Source organism: Orbicella faveolata, unplaced genomic scaffold (genome assembly GCF_042242905.1).
Source record: "Orbicella faveolata isolate gen_17 unplaced genomic scaffold, um_ofav_v1 contig_14, whole genome shotgun sequence".
NCBI lineage: Eukaryota > Metazoa > Cnidaria > Anthozoa > Scleractinia > Merulinidae > Orbicella > Orbicella faveolata.
This window is the reverse complement of record NW_028301541.1, coordinates 6,455,010-6,472,668: the sequence shown is the minus strand read 5'-3', so window position 1 is coordinate 6,472,668 and position 17,659 is coordinate 6,455,010. Positions and strand designations below refer to the sequence as shown.

At 39.9% G+C, this 17,659-nt stretch overlaps 2 protein-coding genes across 3 annotated transcripts in view; one reads left to right on the top strand and one right to left on the bottom strand.

Moving 5' to 3' along the window:
* Positions 1-875: 875 nt before the first annotated feature.
* LOC110068425 (uncharacterized) overlaps positions 876-17,659 on the bottom strand; it is a 36,429-nt gene continuing 19,645 nt past the window's right edge. For both annotated transcript variants that reach the window (XM_089286397.1, XM_089286396.1), the window contains exons 23-41: positions 15,499-15,703; positions 14,918-15,012; positions 14,553-14,684; positions 14,030-14,149; positions 13,848-13,882; positions 13,165-13,402; positions 12,884-12,978; positions 12,279-12,351; positions 11,630-11,699; positions 6,650-6,813; positions 6,267-6,353; positions 5,515-5,601; positions 4,735-4,821; positions 4,028-4,135; positions 3,512-3,598; positions 2,757-2,825; positions 2,415-2,492; positions 1,906-2,049; positions 876-1,256 (exon numbers count right to left, since the gene is read on the bottom strand). In XM_089286397.1, coding sequence (XP_089142523.1) covers positions 1,212-1,256; positions 1,906-2,049; positions 2,415-2,492; positions 2,757-2,825; positions 3,512-3,598; positions 4,028-4,135; positions 4,735-4,821; positions 5,515-5,601; positions 6,267-6,353; positions 6,650-6,813; positions 11,630-11,699; positions 12,279-12,351; positions 12,884-12,978; positions 13,165-13,402; positions 13,848-13,882; positions 14,030-14,149; positions 14,553-14,684; positions 14,918-15,012; positions 15,499-15,703 — 2,019 coding nt within the window. In that variant the 3' untranslated portion in view covers positions 876-1,211. The remainder of the gene's footprint in view (positions 1,257-1,905; positions 2,050-2,414; positions 2,493-2,756; positions 2,826-3,511; positions 3,599-4,027; positions 4,136-4,734; positions 4,822-5,514; positions 5,602-6,266; positions 6,354-6,649; positions 6,814-11,629; positions 11,700-12,278; positions 12,352-12,883; positions 12,979-13,164; positions 13,403-13,847; positions 13,883-14,029; positions 14,150-14,552; positions 14,685-14,917; positions 15,013-15,498; positions 15,704-17,659) is intronic.
* LOC149113756 (uncharacterized) lies at positions 8,672-10,683 on the top strand. Its single transcript, XM_089286399.1, has one exon. The coding sequence runs from the start codon at positions 8,791-8,793 to the stop codon at positions 9,100-9,102; it is 312 nt and encodes a 103-aa protein (XP_089142525.1). The 5' UTR covers positions 8,672-8,790; the 3' UTR covers positions 9,103-10,683.

Sequence of the window (17,659 nt, the reverse complement as noted above, 5' to 3'; positions counted from 1 at the left end):
TTTCTTTCATAGTGTTATCTGATTTGAGACACAATGACCAGCTTTCTGTAATTTTAGCGCAAACGTTTTGGACATTAAAGTTCATTTGAAAAATTGTGTGATGACGATAGAAACCGGTCTTTTTACTCGATCAACATGGCAATGACGTCATATCTTTTAATGTTAGCCAAAAAGTGTTGATATTAAAGTTCGTGACAATTGACATTGTGTGACGTTTGGTTTTTAAATACCGGACCTCCCTCGTTTAGGACCACAGGACACTGTAAGTATCGAGTTTGAAGTTGCATGACATTTTTTTGCGTGACCCTGGCGTGATTTGTGTCGCCATGGAAATCCGTGAGACCGATCCCAGTCCTCCGTCGAGGCTGGTGGACAGTTTTCCAACATGGCTGACTTTCGTGGGCGCCGCCATCTTGAATTCTTAATTCGGCTCCTGATTGGCTGAAATTTGTGGCGGCCATCTTGGATTTGGAAAACAATAGCATCCATTGTTCTTAATTCGACTCCTGATTGGTTGCCGCTCATATGAGCGTCTATTACTACTGGCTATTACTATTACTATTACTAGTACTATTACAATAGCATCCATTGTTCTTAATTCGGCTCCTGATTGGCTGAAAATATATAGCGCCATCTTGGATTTGGAAAACAATAGCGTCCATTGTTCTCCAAACAACAGCCTATTGTCTTTCTCGGCTCCTGATTGGTTACCGGTCATATAAGCGTCCTATACTAGTAGTGAACATGAGTATGACTGAACGATAAATTAAATACTCGAAAGTTCAAGGTAAGTTTTTTCCTACATCACCACTTCTAAACATTTATACACATTTCTGCAAACCACAGGCCACAGGCCTGTATCTCTTGTTAAACACTTCTATTACCTGGCATATTTCTCTTATTTATTATTTTTTTGCTTTACAAACAAGTATATGTACATCTATTCAGAAAGTATATAGGGCAATTTTTTCATGTATGATTGCGTTTTGCGTGTTTCAAATAGAACTTTTGCTTCCTGTATGCTTTCCTTTAAAGCAATTAAGATCGAAGCTTGACCAAGTCTAAACAATGTTTTAAAAAGCTGGGGTGTAAGTTTGGTTTAGCGAATCCAGCGTTTCTCTTGGGAATGCCATACAACCTCGTGAGGAAAAGGGAAGTGGGAACGAGATTGGAGGGCTTGAATGGTTCCAGGTGGTACTTCACGTCGTGTGTTATGAGGTGTCCTTCTGGTATGTCCCCAACAATTGAGTTGTTAGCTGCACAAAAAGAAAACGAACACAACATATTAAATACTGCTCGTTAAAACCTCCCGTAACGCATTTTCTTGAAATGGCGGCAAATTACATTAACTCAGTCGCACATCTATTGATAAAGTGCCATCTAATTGACTTGATATCTAAAATTCTACTTGCCAAAAACAACAGGCTCATAGCTCTTGGCATTTATTTCGATTTCTGTAGAATGAAACGGCTAGAAATATTTCTACTCCCCCCTGGACGGGATGCTACTCCATCGCAGGGTTACCCCCAGCATTAAATTCAGGGTGGAGAGAAGTACTGTGACAGTTAAGTATCATGTACAAAAACACAAAGCAATGTCCTCGTCCAGGGCTTGAACCCAGACCCGCTCGATGCGGAGCCCAACACGCTACCATGAGGCCACCATACCCCACTTCCTTTGGGTTAGGGTTCCCTTGTAAAGAATTCCCGATTAAATAGTAATTTAAAATCAGCCTTGGGTAATTATTCGATCAAACTAAAATCACTCGCCCGATTACACCCCAAATTAATGTTACCATTGTAAACCATGCAATCAATACCGCTGGATTTGTCTCAAATAAGCTTCAAATATCTTGGTTAAATAAAACCCTAGCAACTTAATTTCAGAAGTGGAGCAGTAACTTACACTCGTAAACTTGTCTGTTAGTTCCACAGTTAACTCATCTTCAGTCATCCCTCTTGGTACAAGAGAACTTAGAGAGGAAGACGGGTTCACGTTCAGATATTTTTCCAGCTTTTCTTTCGGCAAGTAGTCTTGCTTGGCCTTCATCTGACAAAAGACAAGTAACAGAGAATAAAGAAAGAAAATTAGGAAATTTGTCTAGATCTACGTTTATCTAACTTCTAAGGAAATCTCGTCAATTATATAATAATGTGATGACTGCAAGCGCCTCAAGTTTTAGCGCTGAAATCGTCGGGGCATCCCGGTCATAGAGCCGCCATCTCGAACAATTTGTTGAGCGAAAACTGGGGAGGAGACAAAATACTTTGGGTATGGGGAGGGGGGCGGGGAGGAATTATTCAAGCTAGCCGAGCGGCGATCAAACGCATAAAAAGAAGACGAAGTTTCAGTATGCTTTTTCGATTTATGGTATTATTTGACTACCCGCTGCAAAACAAGGTAAATATTCTTACCTTTGGAGCGGGAAGTTCTTCTGCTCTCCTCGCATCTGAGAGTCGAACATAAATTGAGCTGCCTTCCATGAATTTGATCTTAAACGAGAAAAGAAAACAAATAAACTAGCATTTTTGTAACGCTATGTGAGTCGACAAGTAAAGGAGAGAGCTTTGCATGGCGACTAACAAATAAGCAGTCACATAACCCTTCGTCCCTAGATGGGGACGTAGAGAAAACCCCCTCGTGGAAACATTATTTATATTGTTGTTCTAATAGAGTTTGTTTAGAAAATCAGATCTCAGTGAGTGAAAAGTCTTGTTGACAGTAATCGTGTTGGCATTGGCGTTTTAAAAACTTACCACTTTCCTCCTTCGAAAGTTGGATAGGACATTGAGACAACTGTCAGCTTGAAGAGAATTCAGCACAACCTGTAAATCGCAAAAGATGACATGTTTATAATCTGTGATAACAAAGCTATGAAATATATATGTACAAAATCAAGAAAAACAAAAACAAACATAAAAACAAACTAAGGTTTTCAGACTCTTAACAAAAGTACGTCCAGTCTTCCATAAATGCTTTGCAAGAGATGATATAACTGCAAAGTTTAAGTCTAATTCCAAATAACAATCGGCCTGTTTTTTTCAAAATAATCAAGTTCCTGTTCCTGTACTGTTCCTGGTTTTACATTGTGTTTATGTAAGATTGATCAGTGTTACTTTTTTTGTTGCAGCGTAAAATATTGCTGCACCCCCCCCCCCCCCCCTTTTGAATGACATGCTAGTTCTGCGCAAGTTACTCCTCACCCTTTTGTCAAGTTGTCCGAAAAGGTTGGCGATACCTATTTATACACCTCATGCCCCGGGTGGAAAGAGGCACTGTAAGAGTACAGTGTCTTATCCAAGAACACAACACTGACCCTGGCCAGGGCTCGAACCCAGAGTCCAGCGACTCCATAACTATTTTCAAGTCAATGTACAATAAATGCCGTGGAGAAGGTTGGTAAGGCATAAACTATTTCTTCTTGGCGTGCAGCAAGCCAGTAGCCACAAAATTATAAAACCCAAAATGTTAACTGATCATAACTCTGTTATAAATCACGATGAGAGAGTACCTCAGGGGGGTCCCCTGAGTATAGCGGTAGCTGGTAACAACCGTTTACAACGTAGCCTTCATCAAATACTTGAACAGCACTCCAAGCCTACAAGAAACAAAACACAGCAGAATCTGCAATTTAGGTGTTTTCATCTGATAGAAAGATAACTATGCGACAAAGAACACTCCTAAGTACGGTTTAGATTGTTGGGTAGCAGAGTTTGCGTTGGGCTAAGTCTACCACCCCGCCGCAGTTATCCCGACTTTTGTAGCGTTATGAAACTAGGAGTATTTCTAGCTCCCCCTTGGATGGGTCGCTAGCCCATCGCAGGGTTACCCCTAGCATTAAGTGTACCCTCACCCATTCCAAACCATTCTCAAGTCTACATTTAACCGACATTTATTAACAAGATTTATTTCACTAATTTCGAAGTACGCCCTCCGACGGCCAGGTCAGATTCGCGGATTTCCAATAGCGGAGTTGATTGTATTCATTCGAGAGCTTATGGAAGAGCAATAAGTCTGATTCATATACCTGGCCTTGTAGACTGTAAGATGTTTTGGTTTGGCTGGTGTCCAATATCAACTCATGAAGATGGACGATAACAACCATAAATCTGTGGTAAATACGGCGAGGAAAAATCTGGATAACAAACAGATAAGCAAGAATAACTGGTTATCGAATAGGAGATATCACCGCTTACTTTGTTAGTTTCTTGCTAAATTGCGAGAAAACCACTACTCTAGCTGGCTTGTGATAACTCCCTTTTTTTTGACGTACAGAATTACGTTCAAATAGAAGAGAATCTAAGTACAATAGTTTACCAAGATAGAAAAACATCAAAACCAAAAAGGAACAAGGATGGCTAAATTGGGGGAGATTGAGATGGACTACGAAACGAACATTTTCAAGTGTTTTTTTTTTCGATGTAAAAAATTACGTTCAAATCAAAGGGAATCGAAAACTAATAGTTTACCAAGATGAGAAAACGTTATAAAAGCAGTAACAAACCAAAAAGAAACAAGGATGGCTTAGGTTGAAAAAGATTGAGACGGATTACGAAACGACGAAGCTAACATTTTACAACGCACGAAATCACCTTCAAATCGAGGGGAATCTAATAATAATAGTTTATCAAGATAGAAAAACATCAAAAAGGCAATGGCGAACGAAAAAGGAAGAAGGATGGCTAACGTTTTTCAAGATGCGCTATAGGTAACCTAGCATTATAATGAACTGACCTTTATTCCATCTTTCCACACAGGAGAGGCGACACTACTCGAGTACAGCGGTTTTGTTACAAGGCCTAAAGAGTCCTCTCTTGTACCCTGTGAAGTGGATCAAAACATACAGAATACGTTTATCGATACATGAGCCAATAAGATAAGAGAATAGATCCATATAGCGTACAGTAGCGGGAATGTCACATCGCCTAAAATGATATCAATACAAGTCATACACTCGAAAAAAGGAATTTGTTTCATTCTTCACAACCTACGGGTATACTCCGAACCCACAACGTGACCAGCTCCCAGATGGTTCGATAGCTTACTAGGTAGAGCACTGCATCGGTATCGCAGAGATCATGGGTTCGATTCCCGGTTTAGGCTTGAGTATTTTTTTTTTCAGGCTTCATTTTTACAAACACGAGATGATCATTCACATCTCTAAATGTCTTTACAATTTTACATTACAGCTTTATGGAACAGGGTCGTCAGTCAACTAACACAAGCTAATACAACACTGTGTAAAGGTCGTGTTATAAATTTGCACAGTTACTGATCAATTAAATAGATGCTGTAAGTTGTGCTCATGCACGGCCGAAAAACGTTATTCCAACAGTGATTTTCTTTCCTGAGGTTGACAAATTTGAAAAAGAGTAATTATAGTTGTACCGTAGAATTCTGACAAAAGCGATTATGTCGCTATGTCATTAAGTCGTGATGTCGCTTATGTCGTCATGTCGCTAGTGTGAACCAGGCCTTAGAAAGCTAAAACGCAGTCACCATTCTTTAACTCACCCTATAAAATGATCCAGGAGGCAGAAGACAATAGGACACCATCGTAAAATTTGACCAAGGCAAATTCTGTGCAGCATCCACGGAGATCTGAAATTTATATGACGAATCAACAACAGATTACAAGCAGAAAACAGCTTAGGTCGGACTTTGCATCTACATAGCTAAGAAAAGGTGGTCCGTCTTACAACCCCAGAGGGACTCCCACATAAAAAGGGCGGGGGTACTCGTCGTACCCTTGGGGGTAAAAAAAGGGGGTTTGGGGTGTTCAGGGTGTTTAGGGTGTTCAGCCTCATAAGGTCCAAAGTGGGAGCTTTTGGGATCCCTTTTCTCCTTTTAGGGTGTTGAGCCCCCCCCCCCCCCCCCCCTCCCCCACCAACCTAAAATATGACAGGAGATATTTGACAATCAACTGATTTATCGCTAACAAAAATAATAAAAGTGTCAGTTAATGTATAGTTTCAGAATTGGTAACTCTTCGGGGTGAAAAACAATTTCAAGCCACGCCCACAAAACAAGATTTTGGTACCTCTTAAGGGTTCCTTTCAAAATGTTCGCGTAAACCCCTTCCTCTTTATATGAGACTCCCCCCGAGCTTACAACCTTTCTTGCTCCAGTAACTGTGACATTTGTCTCCTTTTTTAATTAACGAATCAACTGCAAATGTACTCTTCTGTAGTCTTAGTGAAGAGTTTTCAAAACGTGCACTCTTCTAACTTCTTAGTAACCTTGCAAGACGCCAAAAAGATACCAACCTTTAACCCGTGCATCACGTGATAGAGAGCGATGTAACTAAAGTCCAGGTCCCCAGGTAATGCGTCAATGTTTCGAGTGAGTCGAGTCTAATGAACAAAAAAAGAAAAGAATGGTAAATAAGAGCTGTGTCACGGATTACTATCTCTTGAATTCAGATCTATAGTTTGTAATCCGTGTCAATCTTCTCCAGTCTTAACCATCCTTGTTTCCTTTTGCTTTATATGATCGTTTTCGTGTCTTTTCACCTTAGCGAACTATTATCTACAGATTTTCTTTGATTGGAAAGACACTTGGTCACGTAATCTCGGGAAGTCACGTAATCTTGAGTAGTCACGCAATGTTTGGCTTCGTGACAGCCCAAATGATGCGTGTAAAGCTTTACCTTGATCCAGCTTTCTATCACTCTGTCTTTCTTCAGTTTCTGTTCTTGACCATCGCCAATGAGCTTTATTGCGTCGCGAGTTCTGATTGGCTGCCTCTTGACCATGCTGTGAAAAATCTGGCTCTCACCCAGCGTGGGTTCACATGAGAGAGAGTAATATTCACCTGTGGAAAAAAGATAAACACACGTACAGAACTCATTGATTAGAGCAGAACTCGTGTCATTACAGTACGCTGTGTCCGAGTCTGTCACGCAACACGACGGCTGGTAAAGAGTCACTTCGGAAACGTCCTATCTCATCGCAGTACGAATTTCCAGTCTATCACGCGACACGCACACTGGGTAACAGCATGTCACACGTGACAAGCATGCTTGTACTGATCACACCACCTCCATCATAAACCAAACAACACGACAATTTAATTAGAGACAACCACCAGAGAGATTCAAAAACTCCTGATATTATCAAAGCTATCTGACACACAATACAACTGCTGCCATCAATTACACTTGAGTATACTACCGTAAAATTTCTATGACACAATCCTCCAGCCTGCGTAGCAGGCGTTCATTTTCAAAAGCACGCAAAGGGAACGCAACTGCGAGCGAGTGCGAAAAAATAAGAAGCAGGGGGAGGAGGTAGGGCAAAAAATGAATGTCTGGGATTGACTGCACGCGATTTCTTTCCTCCCTACCACCACCCCCTTCTCCTCCTTTGTTTGTTCACCCCCTCCCACTTCTCCCCATATTTTGCCCACTCCAGGCGCGCTCGTTTGCTCGCTCGCTCGCTCGCTCGATCTCCCTGCCTGGAAAACAGAAAGGAAACGTCTGCTATGCAATCCTCAAGAACGTTAAATTTTCACATTCCCCCTCCCCCCAACCTCGTTCCCAGGGTCTCTCATCTTAGCTCGCTCCAGAGGGCGGTAAGATGAGACCCTGGGAACGAGGTTGCCCTCCCCCTTCTATCGTGCATCATCATCAGTAAACCCCAGGGCATTTTATTAACCGGAAGAAATAACTAAATACAAGAAACAATAGAAATAACAAGTACAACAAGCAGAACCACAATGGTGTGATATTTGCTTCAGAAGACCTTATCACCCAAGGCAATAGATATATATATATATTGCTCTGTTTGGTCAGTGTAACACAAGTTCTTTTCAACATGATCTATCCCTTTCTTCTGTCAATATTGAGAACATTTTTATTTTATAACAAAGATCGACCAGCCCTCATTATGAGTCGTACGATGCACCTTTTAGCTTCCCGAAACAAGCGACTCCTCGAAAGTACGGACTGGATACGAAAAAGCTTATTCTCAAAGTACGTTACTTTCGGAATTTCACGGTATAAACACTAAGCTTAGATATCACTGTTTCTTTAACGTTGATATTTCATGTTATAATCATGTTTTGCTTTCATATTGGTGGGAAGGGGTTACAAGTTAAGGAAGACATTGCCCAGAGAAGAAAAAAACTTAGCACTCGCTGGTAAAATTCTTCTCCATGATAATTAACACTATAAATGCGCGGATACTATCATTGCAACTGTTTCAAAAAGATAATTTGTCCTTGCAAAATCAGTCAGCCATCTTTATTGTCAATGCTTGCCCAAGCGATTCTACAATAGATTCTTGTGTTTTCTGTGCATTTAGTCGACTAAATACATTTTCATATAAAAAATACTACAAGGGCTGGGGAGTGTTTAAACAGCTTTTATGGTTTTATAGTTGGACGACCCAATGTTTTCTAACAATGACTTTTTTTCTGTTAGTACAAACATGCTTGCCAAGCCGCCATCTAGGAAGTGTGCTATGATGTTAGAGTGTAACTGTTTACCTCAAGTTTTGTAACATTCATTGTTTGTTTACTTCAAACAGCTTAAAAAGCTGAAACAGAATTAAGTTTAAACACGTGAAGTCAATTGGAATTTTTTCCTTCAACTCTATAAACCGTGACTTAAGAACTTGGAAAGCGATACGATTGGTTGACGATGAAACATTCGAGAATACATAATAGGCAAGTTAATTCCTGGTTGCGATAACAATCTCCTTAAAAGTTTACGCTTGAAATTCGAAGGTACGTAGATCCACTTTGAAAAAAAATCTGCCTTGACTTTAGCTGTTCCGTTAGTTCTCCGCAATGAAGAACAGTGAAGAGCAGAAAGGTCAAGAGAAGAAAGCGGTGAAATACGAAGAAGCCATGAACCAGGCGTTTAGCGAAATCTTTCAGAATCTCAAGGTGATTGAAGCGGACAATAAGAAGCAAAGAGAAAGACTAGATTTACAACGAAGGAGAGGTAGCGCTCCTCCTGCGACGCTTAGAGAAACAACTGCTGCCTTTACGAAATCATCGAAAACTGAAGTTGAAAGGAAATTTTCTTCACCAATATCTGGTGGAAATTCAACAACCACGAAATGGGTTTTGCATTGCTTTGAAGAAGAGAATGTGTGAATTCTTGATTTCAACCTTGGCTTCATTATGAAATGTGGCCGGCATTGGAGATTGTGGTCATTCGTGATCAAGTGTAGAGCTCTGACCCAACTTTCAGTTGGGATAACATGGACAGGTTGAAGCTGAAGGCACATTCAGTTTGTTATGCAAGTGGCGGTTATTTAGGGATCTTACGTAAACCAAAACGGCAACGCCATAACACGGAGAACGTCGCCAGCCAAAAGTGTCAATGGCAGTACAATAATCTCAGGATGCGTGGTATCTCCATCTTGGTACTTTCTTTACCATCCTCTGCGATACAACAACGTGAAATGACCTAATTCTACAATACGCTTTGGAGAATGCAAGTCGCAATGGCGAATTTTTCATCTGTCCAGTTTGAATTTAACAACGCGCTTACATGTGGACCAAAAGTTAGCTCTGACACAAAAAGATGCAGTAAATAATTTAGATAGATAGCATATTCTTAAGAAATATCAATGCTCTTTGGAATCGACGTTGAACTTTGCGACGCCATTGCGGTTGCACAAGGTCCCTAACTGATTTCAATGCTGCCCTTTTATTGAAGGACAACAAAGCGAATTCCACCCCCGCAAATGAAAAACTACAATTATGTCGCTGTAAGCTTTAATTAGCAGACTAAAAGAGCAAATAACGATGTTCGAGACTACAAATGTCACTTAGGCTGGTTTGTAACTTCGAGTTTTGAGGTTAAGTTTTCTGTTCTACATCTTTGTTAATTCTTTGTTTGCTTTCGATGACAATATCAATCAGTTTAGGAATGCAACGCCTTAAGCATTAACCATCGACAGAAACTTGAATTATTTATCACAGTAAAGCAAACTTTTGGGTTTAATCTACACCCGAAGAATATATCTTGGCTTCGCATTGGAGCACAGTGTGTTTTTATTTAACAAAAAGTGTGAAAAATCAGGAAAGGAACGGATCCACGAGTCGCTGATTTATCACAGTGTTAAGTATATAGTATTAGAAGATGCTTATCGTTCTGTTTCGCTAAGTGCTCAGCAAGGTGAAAGTACTTTAAAACTTAACACTCAACAGTTGAGTGATAAGTTTTAAAGTACTCCAGGAATGATTGCATTGTACGAAAGAGAAATCTTGTAGGTTTTACTAACTAAAGAACCCAGATAACCTAAAATATGACCGGATGCAGATTTTACAAGAAAACGAGGGGACAGTTTAATAAACTCTCTTACAGACGCTACTAAATGATATATTGATATTAATTGTACATCAAGGGCTGTCTTCTCCATGCGAGCTCCCAAACTGTACTATCGAGTTAAGCTCAAACTTTGAGTTTAAAAGTGAAATATGTTCAAAACATAAGAGATCACGAGGCATGTAAATATCTTGAGAAGTAAATCATAAAATGTTACATTTTAGCAGCTAGAAATGTGGAAAGATCAATGCTGTTTTAATTTTTTTTCTCCTGATTTTATAAAGCTTGTATCGTTGTATTCCAGCATGGGTACAAACCTAGTTATTACGTGAAGATATTGATAAAATTTATGTAATCAGCTTGATTCGCTTCCCTTCAGTAAATGATTGACCTTCGTGGGCGTTTGTTTATTTTCAATGATATGCAAACATTAGACTGTTTCTAACCCAGCTTTTAAAAACAAAGATAGCCCAAAACGAGCGCCCGTTCACATACACCAGAGGTAACTAGTCGATGATATCAACGAAATCAATGAGTAATCAATGGGTAATGGATGGATAATCAGTTGATTAGTCATTGATTATTGCCGATGAGTAATCGATGAATAATCGATGAGTGAAAAAGGTTAAAAAGCATTGAAAAATCAACACAGATGGATAGCGACAATTTCGTCCTGAAATATTACATAATTTGAACTTCATTTGAAGACTTAGGCCCCGTCCATGAAGCGCTGGAGAAATTGGAAAACGCAGCTTTATTTCTCCGGTTAGGCCTACCGTTCACATTATTCCGTCACGGAAACGGAGCTTTTCGAAAACGCTCTTCAAATCGGAGGAATTTGAAAACGCCGTCTTTGCGTCTTAGAACGAAGAAGAAACGAAGAAGAAACGAAGAAACGAAGAAGAAACGAAGAAGAAACGAAGAAGAAACGAAGACATTACGATAATAGTGTCATTCCCTGCCTGAGTTTTTCTAAACTTCTAATCCAAAATGACCGGTTATTGTTGCGTTTTCAAATTCCTCCGGCGTAGTGTGGACGGAAAACATTTGATGCGTTTTCAGAGTGAAACCTCCAATTTCATTCTTCCAGTGTAGTGTTGAAGGGGCCTTAGTCAGTGCCATTTGGACCAAAGTTTCCCAACTGATGAAGAAGACCGACAACGTAACAAAGAACCAAATAAAACTTAGTTGAGGATCTTAGAATTTACTGGCAAAACTGGGCAGGCTTGATGAGAGAACAATGTCCACATTGCTCATTATGTTTAATTTGCCCTTATAACCTCTCTTTGCCTAGTCATGTAATTAACCCCTTGCATCAAAATGATGGAGATCTACGTACAAACTTACCATCTGCATAGCTTGGTTTGGGCTGAAAGAGTCCCTCGGCCTCCCACTCTGCTTCAGTAAACTCTGAAGCCTGAAAGGATCAGTTGAAAGAAAGAAAAAAAGTCAGGTGTCGGCTGCAAGGAAGATCTTATAGTTTTAGCTCTTCAACGGTTACCACACTAACTTGCACAAATAACGTTGGAGCTGAAGATTACTTGTAAAATGTCGCTTTTCTGCGTGTTGGGAATCTTGTGCTATTAGAGAAATGTCGCATTTAGGATCCCGTCCACGCTACGCCGGAGCAATTTGAAAACGCAGCTTTATTTCTCCGGTTAGGCCTACCGTCTACATTATTCCGTCACGGAAACGGAGCGTTTCGAAAACGCTCTTCAAACCGGAGGAATTTGAAAACGTTTTCGTGTGGGCAGAAAACATTTTCAAAACGGAGCTTTTTGAAAACGATGACGTCACGATAATCACGTGATTTCCCTGCCTGAGTTTTCCTCAAACACAAATGCAAAATGACCGGTGATTGTTGCGTTTTTAAATTCCTCCGGCGTAGTGTGGACGGAAAACATTTGATGCGTTTTCAGAGTGAAACCTCGGGAGCTAAGTATATAAAACAAAAACGACAGGAGGTCGTGTCATCAAACTGAAGTGGTTCACGTACCTGCTTTGGTCTTCCGTTAGGATGACAGGACGCCTGAACAAGTCTTACTAGTAAACTAGTACAGGGCACATGGCTGTTGAAGGAAATGGTATACAAACATTGTTACTTAGGTGTACCATACAGACAATCGAGTTCCTTGGTCGGTTGGTCGAGTTAGCGAGTGCATGGCCGGTTTTTGGGTCAGTGGTACAGTAGTTTTGACGGGCGATTGGTTGGGGGATGCAGGTGGGCAGGCCGGTGGACAGACGGACGGAAGGAAGGATGGAAGGACTGACTGACTGACTGACTGACTCACTGACTGACTCACTGACTCACTGACTGACTGACTGACAGATCAGCAGACTGACAGACTGACTGACAGATCAGCAGACTGACAGACTGACTGACTGATTGAATGACTGAATGACTGACTGACTGACTGACTGACAGACCGACTGACTGAATGACTGAATGACTGACTGACAGACAGACAGACTGACTGATTGACAGATCAACAGATTAACAGACTGACGGACTGAATGACTGAATGACTGAATGACTGACTGACAGACTGACAGACAGACAGACGGACAGACAGATTGACTGAAGTATGCTCAGATACTTACGGCAGACTTTGAGTTACACTTTCGTGTAATGGTTGAGTGAGGTCTGGGCTACCACTGTATAACCGTATTTGGTGAGGACCTTCGTTTAGAGCCACCTGCAGTAGAAAAGAATACGTCTCTTATAAACCTGTCACGCAATCTCGAGGAAATAAACGATTCGGAACAATGTTCAAGCTTTGTTCTGTTTTATAGAAAATTTAACAGGTTATTACTTTAACAAAGAGTGTATTTAGTATTAACGTTGAAGATCTTCACTATTAACATCACTCACTACAACAAACCTTGACATCTGAACTGCTAACAGAAGGCGGATTTGTCGTTCCAACTTCAATGAAGATGGGAAGAAATCCGTAACCCACACAACAGAGATTTCTCGCTATCCTATCCACGGTGTATACTTTCAACATAAGGGTGCAAAACTGCGAGAAGACTGGTTCTCGGTATTCTAGTCTCGCGTTGTATTCTGGGTTGTAAATGTCAGAGTCGAGCTCAGCCTGTACGTCGATATCGTCACCGATTCTAAACAAGATAAACAACACCATTAAGAATGTTAACAGATAAAGAAAGACCGACTGCGTTTTTAAACGCGTGTGGTTAAGAGGTAAAGGCAAGACTGAGCAGAGAGACGACTGGCGGTTTGAAAGCACAGGCGACCTTTACTTTTCACACAGTCAACTAAACCAAACAACAGCTATTTTAAAATTCGACAATCATTTGGGTTTACAATAGAAAAGATTATCTCTTTAATTTCCGTTATCATTTCTGCATTTGTCTGATAATCAGGTGTCAGGGTAAAAACATTAACGAATAACAACGAAAAATTTTTGTTTTGAAACGGCAATAAGAAGTGTCCGCGTGTACATTACAGTCATTGACCGCTTATTGAAATTATAAAACTTAGGTTCCCCTCAATTTATGAAGAGTAGAAACCATTGCCGTTTTGCTACACCACACACGTATCTACCTTGTGTAGTTTTTGTCCAACACTCTTCCGGCAACCTGGAAATACACGACAAAAAAGTAAGTCCGTACTTGTATAGAGAATAATAATACTGTCAGAAGGACTCTACTTAATGAGCACTAGTTCCCTAACGAACTATCTTTTCAAAAACGTTTTAGATCCAAACACCGCAACAAACGACAAACCTTGGAGACAGTGATACTATCTGGAAGAAATCGCGCTCCATCAATGTACAAATCAAAGCCATTTCCTTCTTCAAACTCGTCGGTCAGAATAGCAGAACGGCCATTCTTAATCCATACATTCTAGAAAACAAAACAATTACATTTAGCTCGAAGAGGTCACGCGTCAGACAACAAGTTTTTAATGTCTCAATGGAATTCGTTTCAATCTTGTCCCGTTATCTTCTTTCGTTCTTCTATTTGCCTTTTTACTACTTCTGTAACGCTTTTCTATTCTGTCAAACCATTTAAAAATTTCGCACAAATTCAAAGGAACTTTGTCATTTGGTCACTGTCATTTTTTACGAGGTTTAAAATTCCTTCAAAAGGAATGTAACTTAAAATGATAGTTTTCTAAGGCTCATAAACATCAAAGAGGTAATAATAAAACAAAAAGGAAGAAGGATGGTCCAGAATGGGAAAGATTAGGACGGATTACGAACAATGAACTTGAAAAATTTAGCTTAATTTTACAGCAAATACTAACCTCAGGAAGATCATTTTCTTGCAGAAATTCCTCAGGAGAACTGGGCCTCTCTGGTGGAGGGCTACCAGACGCAAATATAGTTATCCTCAACGAGGCCTGTCCATAAAGGGACCACTGTCCCGGAAAAGGGCCCTATATAGATAAAGACCAACATCAGCATAAAGTAGACATGGATCTTGTTACAAGCATAACAGAGTGAAATGTGCGAGTAACAGAAGTGACATCTTCCTACAAAGACGCTCATTAGGGCTCGGCACGCAATCTTGGTAAAAAAAAGATTGCGTGACGAGCCAACGATTGCGTGACGAGCTATCTGCGTGACGTCTGCGAAGGAGGCTACAGACGTGATGGTGAAGTCTTCTTACCCGCAATGGAATGTTAGGAACAGGAGCAACAGGCGGAAAGAACAGGGGACGATTGTGAGTTCCCAAGTTGAGGCGTGCTTCTCCGCCTCGGCTATCTAGAAAAAAGAACAGTAACTTTAAGTATAATTATACGCACAAATCAATAACAGTAGATTGTGTATGTCAGATGCGGCTTTTAAAGGAGCTCAGTCAAGGTATTTTGAGTTATTTTGGCCACGTACAAAATTACCTTTAAATTGAAGGAAACCTGAAAATAATAGTTTACTAAGATACAAAAACACCAAAGAGATAATAATAAACCATAAAAACACAAGGATGGTCAAGGATGGAGAAGATTAACACGACGAACTCGAAGAATGTAGGCTAGAATCACTTCCCTTGGACAAGAAGATAGTTACTGACAAACAGTTTCTCGGGTTCACCGATGCCCTGACAATCGTGTCGGTAATGAGTTTAGCCCACGAGAATACACAAGAATTTAAGGTTGAATTCTAACCCATCAACTCTAATTGACCTTTCTTCTACCTTAATCCAAACTTAATAGTTAATTAACGGAAATTTTCGGTTATAGGAACGGTTACCTCCCGATTGTCTGCTTCGTCTGGAAGCATGTGAGTCTGCAGTCAGCGCCAGCGGCAATGCAGTCCAAGCCGCCAGTTTACTTTCGTCTAAAAGATTGGCCGCGGGCGCAGTGGAATTCCCGGATGTCGATAGATCACCTGGTTGCAAGTACAAGCGAAAAACCACGACGGAATTTAAATCCCAAGGCACGTTTTTGAACTGGGCCTGAAAACAACAACATTGTAAAATGTCTTACATCAAGTGAGAGATTTTTAAACTAGCTAGCTAAGAAACGAACTGGTTTGTAATTCAGGGTGGAATCGAATTTCGAATACCTTAAAACTGAGTATGTAAATGCAAATTCTGAATAGCTACAAAGATGGACAAAATCTCGGGGGGGGGGGGGGGAAGGCACCCACAAGAAACGGGCGAGGATGTTCGTTGCCTCGCTTAGGGAAGAACGTCACGGATTTTTGTCTCACTTAAGGTGTTTGGGAAAAAAACTCCACTATTGCTAGCCGTCAAGATATCTTTTAAGGTGCACTCGAAGAGATAATAATAAAACGCTGTCATTTTCGTATCAGGTGGTATCTTTTAGGAATTAAATAAAGCTCGATCCACTCCCAGAACATTGGTCTCCTTTAGGGGATTCATTCAAATTTTCCGAGGAGCATCCATAACTTTTTGACATGGGCGATACCCCTGGAGGAACCAAATATGGATGTAGAGGGCTGGTAAGATTCACAAGAAGACTTCACGCAACCCTTGGCTCTTTTGAGAGCCATCAAAGCTATGAAAACTGAAATCTAACACAGTTTCTATCCGGTAAATTGTTGCATCCAGCCAAATTCTGTCGCTTCATTAACCATTCAAAATACTCAGAACTATGCGGTTCTATGAGATTTCGTTATTTATGATATTTTATTTCACCTCTCTTTAAAGAAATTCTCTTAGCAAGACGCCATGTAATGTGCGATGGCCGGAACCGCCTCGCTTTCAATAGTCTAGCCTTCGATTCAGTAAAATGAATACCTCTGTCCCGACGAAAGGGTTGACGCTCAAATCGTCACCGTTCAAAAATCCCTATTGGTCACTTTACCTTTTATCAGCTCCAAGTTAATAATTCACGAAGTGTTTGAGTTGACCACCAAAGAAACATAACATTTATTTTACAAACCGTATCAGTGATAAAGCATACCGTTATTAACACCAGTAGTTTTTTTGATATTTAAGCGGCATGCGACCCATTAAAAGAACATATCAGGTAATTTATCGTCTGTGAGGTGAATAAGAAATTAATTCTGTGATTTTATGAACATGGATATTTTTGTTTTCAACCAGACAGGAACAGAGAAATGTGTAATAAAAAGATTGAGAAGCGGTTTATATAGTTAAAATAAAACTTCGATGCTAAAGCAACAAAAAATCTTTATTTTTAGTTGGGTTTTCAAGATAAATTCGTCTTGATATTCTAGAAGAAATCAAAACAGGATAAAAACAGAAAGTTGGGAACTTTTTAAAAAAGAATTCATTATAATGTTTCAATCGTAAAAGAAACCTACACTAAATTAGTTTTTGATTTCGAAACGTGAAAAAACCCGAAATATTTTTTTTTTGTTTTTTGTTTTGTTTTTTTCCTTATTAACCGCAAAAGGTTTAAAATAATTTTGAACACGTTTATGTTTCACGTTATTTAAGATTGTCTTGAAGTTTAAGGCTAAACATTCATCAAAATGATGGCTTATTTACAAAACAGTGCAATTTTGAAGTGGAGTCATAGTTCACTCTAATTTTAGTCACCCAAGAAACTGGAAGACGAAAATTATCCGTATTTTACGACCATGTAATATTAATAACACGGTCAATTATTTGAAAGTTGGGTGGATAAATTATTGCGATAAAGAGTTTCAACCTGGGAAAAAATTGTTTCGCGAGAATAAAAAAAAGAGAAATTTAAAAACTGAAATTAAGAAGAAAGCTTTGGAAAAAAAAAGGTGATAACCAGAAACTATAACAAAAATAGATGGTTCCGTTCCTTATTAGATGCTGCAGATGTTTGACGTTTCTCTGTCTTCAGGTGGGGATTGACAAAAATACAATTGAATCAAAGGGTGAAGCGAATTCATCACTAGCACAGTTCACAAAACCGCCGGCAATTTAGCCTTGTCTGCGCTCTTTATA